Source organism: Zingiber officinale, chromosome 8B (assembly GCF_018446385.1).
Source record: "Zingiber officinale cultivar Zhangliang chromosome 8B, Zo_v1.1, whole genome shotgun sequence".
Lineage (NCBI taxonomy): Eukaryota > Viridiplantae > Streptophyta > Magnoliopsida > Zingiberales > Zingiberaceae > Zingiber > Zingiber officinale.
Window position 1 is genome coordinate 2442850 of NC_056001.1, and position 7085 is coordinate 2449934.

Below are 7085 nucleotides of genomic sequence, written 5' to 3' on the forward strand. Positions count from 1 at the left end.
TCGAAATCCGGTCGGATTTGAGCAGACTTTCCTCAACAGTCAATCTGAGTCCTTGCTTAGATTTGATCAGATTCCGACACCGATCGGATTTCGACACCGATGACAACTTGGGTTCATTTTCCCTAAAAATTATAGTACTAATTGGAGCGACAGCTAAATGCCACCGAGAAAAGACTGGGACGACGAATGAAACACAGAGAGAAAGAAAACAAAAAAGAGGATTTGAACTCATATATGGGGCTAGTGCGGCCCATTATAACGACAAATATTAGAAATATCACGATGCCGTCTGCGATCTCTTCATATTGGGCCGTTTCTTGCTCGCGCAGTTGGCACCTGGCGAACGGCGAACGGCGAACGGCGAACGGCGAACGGCGAACGGCGAACGGCGAACGGCGAAGGCGGACGGCGATAGCACTCTTCACTCAAGAAGTCGTCTTGATAGCAATCCGATAAAAAGAAGCCCTTCTTCTCCATCTTCGTCTCTCACTTCTCCGTACCCATTCTTTCTCCGACGACATTTTGAAGCATCGAGAAACCCTAGACTGAGAAACTGACGACAAAAAATTTCCACCACCTTTCATACTCCGCACGAGCCGCGCCGCGCCGACCCTTCTCCTCCCTCGCTCTTCTCTCTCGGGTCGGCTGCGTGGCTCCGCCTGCTTCCGCCACGCACCGCACCGTCCCACTCCTAGAGCCAGTGCCGCCGCCGCACGCAGGCATTGTCGTCGCCTTCTGTCCCTCCATCTCCGGCAACCCCCTTCCGCCCCTCTTTCCGGCAGCGGCCGAGCAAGAGTGAGTTCGGACCCCTTTTCACCGCAGCGAACCCCCTTAGCAGTTGTGAGAAGCCGTTGCTTCTAGCTCCTGTACCTATTCCTGCGTCCAAAACCTTGTTGCAGTCAGTATAAGGTGTACGCCCCATGATTGTTTAGTCTTTCTAACTATTTTTTTTCTTCTAATTATGGGTTTATGTTTACTAGATTGAATCTCGGAGCAATCAATACCGTTGATTGAGCAGCCATATCTTGGGAAGCAAGCTGGCCAATTGAGACAGATTCTTACTCCCTTTTTTGGGGGCGGGCAATCTCTCTGAGAGTTGCTCATTGTAGTCAATTGGAGTTTTTAACAGCCACTATATGTCTTTGTGCTCTTATTTTTGGGTCATCTTATGTTGCCCAGGGCATAAGGGGCATGATGGCGTGATATCTTTCTCACCATGCTTATTGCAGCAAGGTTCCAAACTCAGATGGTGGCAACTAACGAGGGTTGTGGTTTGCGCAAGACTTAATCCAGTTCCTTATGGCATGACCTGTTGACATCCATGCGCCACCTGTGCCTACGCTCTAAGGCAGTGTTTTCCACATTAACCCAATCCTTTTCTGCTAAGACTCCCATAGAAATATGTATGACGTGAGTAAATCTAAAGTAACAATGGTGTTTATGTTATTCATGGCTGCAACCAATTCTCCATGAGGTAAAAGATTATATGACTAGTTAGAAACAAAAATAAATAGGAATGTAGTTCCAATAAAGGGAACCTAAGTGCCATGTTTTTCTCCAATTCTGGTTTTTTTTCTCAAGTCTCGAATAAATTCAAGGATATATTTCAAGAAATTGGGAATACAAGCTAGGCATCCTTGTTCTGTGTTTGATTGGATTGAGTTTGGTGTTTGGATGTGTAGATGAGGTTGATGATACCAAGATGGACAATTTGTTGCAGTGACTATAAGTGAAAATTAGTGATATTGTAGGAATCATATTAGTTGACTATTTCCTTGGAATAAGTGAGTGAAACTATGATGGGCATCAGCAGTAATGTTTTGAAGATTTAAAAGATTGAGATGGATTGTTGATTGTACAATTTTATCTAAGATTTGTAGAATTCTAAGATGTTGATTGTGAGTCTTGGTGTGGAGAAGGTGCAATGGGTAAAGAGATCTTAGAATTTAATAGAAATTGATTTAGTATTATTGGTGTTATATACTGCTTCATAGTGACATTGGAGGAATAAGATCCATTTAATCTTTCCCTAAATAGTTGGGAGAAACATGGATTGTAGAATAGTGTATTTTTCTGATATTCTATTATGATATTTCCATGGTAGTAATTCATCTTTGATAACAATGTTCTGGTTACGGTAATGTTCTATTGCAGTCCTCTTCTCTGCAACAAAGGAACATTGGAGGTGCTTAAATCATCTATTTGTGGTCATCTTTCAATAAATAAGTTCCTAACAATTGAGACGGTAACTATATATTAATTTATTGCCTGATTTCATGCACATTCATTTGTTATGTATATATATTTGTATATTTTACTACTCTGACGGTTTTACTCATTTACTTAGAGAATGGCTGTGTCAACAGCACATTGTTCGCAACATAACACAATTGAATATGAGATGGCTATGGAAATGGAGTCTTAGTGAAGAATTATGAGGCAGGAGTTTGAAAATCTTGCACAAGGTAATCTTAAATTATGCCTAGCAACTGAATTTAGTTTTGTTATTACTAATCGCCGTGGCTGATTAGACTGTCCATTATTTATAGGAACAAGCTGATAAATTGAAGTGAAGACGAGATTCAAAGGCAGATGAAATGGCTATTAAACCTCTGTCTCTTATTCATATTTCCTAGTTTGGTTTTTGACTAGGTTGGGTTTTATCAGTATCGTGTGCTGTCCAAAAAGTTGAAGGACATGGCTGGAGCCTAAGAGCAAGGCACACTCAAATCAAGGAAACGATGCTATGCAGTAGAAAGATGGGAAACAAAAAAGTTAACAAGAGCCCAATAAACTAATTGTCTAATATGAAAGAGTAAGACTCTTATACACACGTCTATGGATGTGAGTGGGATTCAAAAGATTGTTAATGGTGACACTAACACTCGTTATACACACAGTCATTTCGACTTCTTGGTATTGATGTTAACATTTTATATTTTGTTGATGTATCTGCATGTCCTTATCTCTACCTAATGCCAAGTAATTAAACACTCAAACCCACTCGAATCTGTTCCTATTTCTTAGGCCTGACATATTAATTAGATTAGACTTGGACACACCCTACGTCTACACGTATATATATATTATGTTCCTGTCGCTATAGTAGTACAGCATCATGCAAGTTCCATCAAACAAGGACAACCATTGAGATTCAATTAAGTTAACTTGTTAGTAATTAATGGATTAACTCTTGGCAGATGTAACTCAGATTCTGAGTCTTGCAGAAAGATAATAATAAGGAAAAGAAAGGAGAATAAATTCCACCTCCTTAATAGCTCATCATCGACGCATGCATGCAGAACCATGCAGGCACGTTGACTTTAGTCATGCTTTTCCATTGGATATTGTTGTTTTCAGAATGATGCTGTATCTATTTGACTTGGACTTGAGTTGCTATATGATTACAGTATATCTTTGCGTATTCTTCACTACTCTTTTCTTTTCTTTTCTTTTTTTAATCTTCAAAGTTGAAGTGGAGAAATACTAATATCTTATAACTAATTAGGGAAGTTAAAAAATAACATTTTAAAAAAAAACATAGAGCTAAAATATAAAATTCAGAAAGGTTGCCAAGATGTTGACACACTTGTCCAAGTATTAAATCCTTAGTAGTGCACGTAAACCCCCTTTCTATCCTCCACCCTAAATGCTCGGGCCAATTGGCATGCCTAACCTGATTGAATCAGACCGCTTGAATTGATGCGGTCGACCAAACTGTTTGCACTGCTTATATTGATCACTTACAAGATCTATTGGACCATTTAGTCTGGCCAAATCAATTAGGGATGTAAATGAGTTAAGTCATCAAATTTTATGATGTTCAAACTTATTTAATAAGATAATCGAGTCAAATCAAGTAGAGTTTAAAATGAATTAAATTGTTAAAATGGTTACTCAAGCTTAATTTGATTTTTTTGATGAGTTTGAGTTGCATGTTTAGATGTTATCAAGCTCTTACGATTATTTGATTGTTTGAAATTTTTATATTTTTATAATTAATTATTGAGTTTGATAATATAATTTCTTTATTCATTTTAAAATATTTATTTATTTATTTATTTATTTATTATGTTGATAAAAGCTTATTGATGAAGCTATTCTCCAATTTTGTTGGTGATTGGTGAACAATCTCTTTTATGAATATCAATGGGCTGAATACATGTGTTTCAATATATTTATTTTGTTTAATTGATCACCGTTGTTGAAGCAGAAGAATTCAAGCTAGGAATCATATTTTTGTCCCAATGCAGTGATAGGACTGCTCGATCACGAAAGAATGCATATATCAGTGACGACCTCAAGGCACAATTGTCGGGCACTGCTCCCTCCAATTGATTAAACGCAATCAGTAGGTGACGAGATCATGATATACTTGATAGGAAAAAAAAACGAAAAGAAAAGAAAAAATAGCTAGCAATATGAACGGAATGGAATTGTTTGATGCAGCTGGTTCCAACTCCACTGTCTCACGAGCATCGATTCCAGGCCACTACATCGCCTCATTGGCTGAAAGGCGAGAGAGCTGCACGTACGGTGTGCGCAGAGATTCTCCAATCCGCCGCGGAAAAAAGCTTCCCTCCTTTTTATACTAATTATGGCACGAAAGAACAGCTCCAGAGCACGCACCACTGTGCTCAGATGCCCTTCTTAATCGCTTCGCCTGCATGCCTTCTCCTACTTATAAATAGAGGTCAATCCATCCCATCGTAGTTGCACCACCAGTTACTCATCAGCAATTCATCGCCATCAGAAATAATGTATCACGGAAGCAGTTCGTATTCTTCTGGTGAGCTTCTTAATTCTGTTCTATATATACAAGCGTTTCTATGGTTTCTGAACACGATTAAGTTTGGTCACTTACAGGTAGGACTGCGCCGAGGCGACCAGTCGAGTATGGCAGGACCTACGTGGTTAGGCCAAAGGGGAGGCACCAGGCCACCATTGTGTGGCTTCACGGTTTGGGCGACAATGGATTAAGGTCAGACTTAAATCTCTGTCCAAATCTTGTTCTGTTTGCCTCTCGAGAATTCTTCCGAGTGTTTCTTTTAATTGATTTCGCTGCTAAGCAACCGATTTAGATGGTTGTCGTTGTTGCAGGGAATATTAGCACTTTTTAACCTCTGTCTGTCTTGTCCATGGAAAATTCCCACGCTAGACAAAAGCAAGTGGGGGAAAAAGAACACACAGAGAGAGAAGCTAATATACCTAAATCTTGTCGTTCCAAATAAACGATTTGTTTGGGGGTTTGCTAGCTTAGTGACGAGCACAAAGAGAAACAGAACATGTTTTTGTCAGTGGACCAGAACAAGCAACTGTTTTTGTTTATTTCATTAGTGAAACCAAAGAGAATAAAGAATAAATTTATCTATATATATATAAGCACATTAGATATTCCTTAACATAGTTTATTCTATTAACATATTTTTTTTCTTGAGCAGTTGGTCCCAGCTTCTGGAGTCGCTTCCTCTGCCAAATGTAAGTGCAGTTACTAACTTCATCTTCGGCAATTGCATTTAGACATGCCACGAACGGATTTAACTTTGGAATTGTACTTGTCATGTAGATTAAGTGGATATGTCCAACTGCTCCTACCCGACCTATGGCCATGCTCGGTGGATTTCCCTGCACAGCATGTCTGAATTCTGGTTTATGAAGTAGTTCTGTTGTAGTATGTTATATAGACGTTTTTGGAGGAAATGGTTTAGACCATGTTTTCTTTTTGTGGTTTCTGATAGGGTTTGACGTTGTGGAAATCAAGGAGGATGGCCCTGATGATGTTGATGGACTGGATGCTTCAGCGGCACACATTGCAAATCTTCTGTCATCTGAGCCATCTGACGGTGCTTTATTTGTTTTTTACTCTTTTCTTTTCGTGTTTTTTTTTAAAAAAAATCTATGATATAAATTTAGCTGACTCTTTGCTTGGATTCATCCAGTGAAACTTGGGATTGGCGGGTTTAGTATGGGCGCTGCTACCGCCTTGCACTCAGCAGCTTGCTTTGCGTATGGCAAGTATGGAAATGGCAGCCCGTACCCCATAAACGTCAGTGTAATTGTCAGTCTCAGTGGCTGGCTTCCATGTTCCAGGTCTGTAAACTCTGTTTTATTCAGAATTGCAACGTCAGGAAAATCATTACGTTTCTGATATATATGAACCCAAAAATTAGGACTTTGAAAACGAAGGTTGAAAGTTCACAAGATGCTGCGAGGAGGGCTGCCTCCATGCCTCTCTTACTCTGCCATGGGAGAGGTACGGATCATGAGTTAATAAAAGAAGGAGAAGGGGATAAGATTTCCACACAAAATTTTGATGAAGCATAATTTCAAATTAGTGTTCGAAATGCAGGGGACGGAGTAGTACCTTACAAGCTTGGGGAAAGGTCTGCAGAGATTCTTAGGATCTCCGGGTTTAGAAATTTCATCTTCAAGACCTTTAATACGTATGCTTTATTATTTCCTCCATTAATATATCTGCAGTTTGAAAAATAAATTAATTGATTATTTAAAAATAAAACAAAAAACAAACTCACTCTGAGAGGTGGAATTTGTCAGGCTCGAACATTACACAGTACCTGAAGAAATGGATGATGTCTGCAAGTGGCTTACAGCGAGGCTACGGCTTGATGGACCTCGCACTTAAATAGGAGACATGGATTATAAGCAGACATCTTATTCTATGCAATGAATGGTTTTGTTATATTCTTAGCGAGTCTTGGAGCAGTTGCAGTTGAGTGTGTACAGTGTACCTCTTATCGGTAGATTCTTCTTTTTAATTTTGTTGGTTTGGCAGTGTTTAATGGATACGTGAGTTTGTGTACGTACATCTTTTGTTCACAAGTGAATTGTTCTATTATTTTTCTAAATATTAAGGGTGTGATGACTACCAAATCCCAAACTACATGCAGTTGGTTCTTCCATGCTATTACATTCTGTAAATTTCGTGGGAAAGGTACCAGACATTTGTAATATATGTGCCTACAGGTCGATGCACAATCAGAACATGTAAATCAGTAAACTAATAATTATTAAAGAACTATTACTTGCGATAAATTTTCAAAGTTCTATCAAGAGATTTTCAAATA

At 39.0% G+C, this 7085-nt stretch overlaps 1 protein-coding gene and 1 long non-coding RNA gene across 4 annotated transcripts; both read left to right on the top strand.

The window, feature by feature from the left end:
* Positions 1–266: 266 nt before the first annotated feature.
* On the top strand, positions 267–2947 carry LOC122014279. 2 transcript variants are annotated; one of them, XR_006120628.1, is made up of 5 exons: positions 268–909; positions 981–1410; positions 2155–2245; positions 2348–2465; positions 2550–2947. It is a non-coding gene; the product is annotated as an uncharacterized LOC122014279 (long non-coding RNA). The 2 variants fall into 2 exon arrangements; XR_006120627.1 differs by having other exon boundaries at positions 267–909; positions 981–2245.
* Positions 2948–4470: 1523 nt separating this feature from the next.
* On the top strand, positions 4471–6824 carry LOC122015258 (acyl-protein thioesterase 2-like). Of its 2 annotated transcripts, none has more exons than XM_042572049.1 (9): positions 4471–4789; positions 4867–4981; positions 5442–5478; positions 5567–5648; positions 5739–5843; positions 5940–6090; positions 6171–6253; positions 6350–6443; positions 6556–6824. In XM_042572049.1, exons 1-9 carry the CDS (start codon positions 4759–4761, stop codon positions 6641–6643), a joined length of 786 nt encoding a protein of 261 aa, XP_042427983.1. In that variant the 5' UTR covers positions 4471–4758; the 3' UTR covers positions 6644–6824. The 2 variants fall into 2 exon arrangements, with proteins under 2 accessions (XP_042427983.1, XP_042427984.1); XM_042572050.1 differs by having other exon boundaries at positions 4477–4789; positions 5567–5636.
* Positions 6825–7085: the final 261 nt, after the last annotated feature.

What these genes read in the sequence shown, in the direction of transcription:
- LOC122015258 (XM_042572049.1), top strand. Translation starts at nt 4,759, where the DNA reads ATGTATCACGGAAGCAGTTCGTATTCTTCTG. An exon ending in TTGGGCGACAATGGATTAAG is followed by an intron (nt 4,982 to 5,441) that starts GTCAGACTTAAA and finishes TTTCTTGAGCAG; the next exon opens with TTGGTCCCAGCTTCTGGAGT. An exon ending in CACAGCATGTCTGAATTCTG is followed by an intron (nt 5,649 to 5,738) that starts GTTTATGAAGTA and finishes GGTTTCTGATAG; the next exon opens with GGTTTGACGTTGTGGAAATC.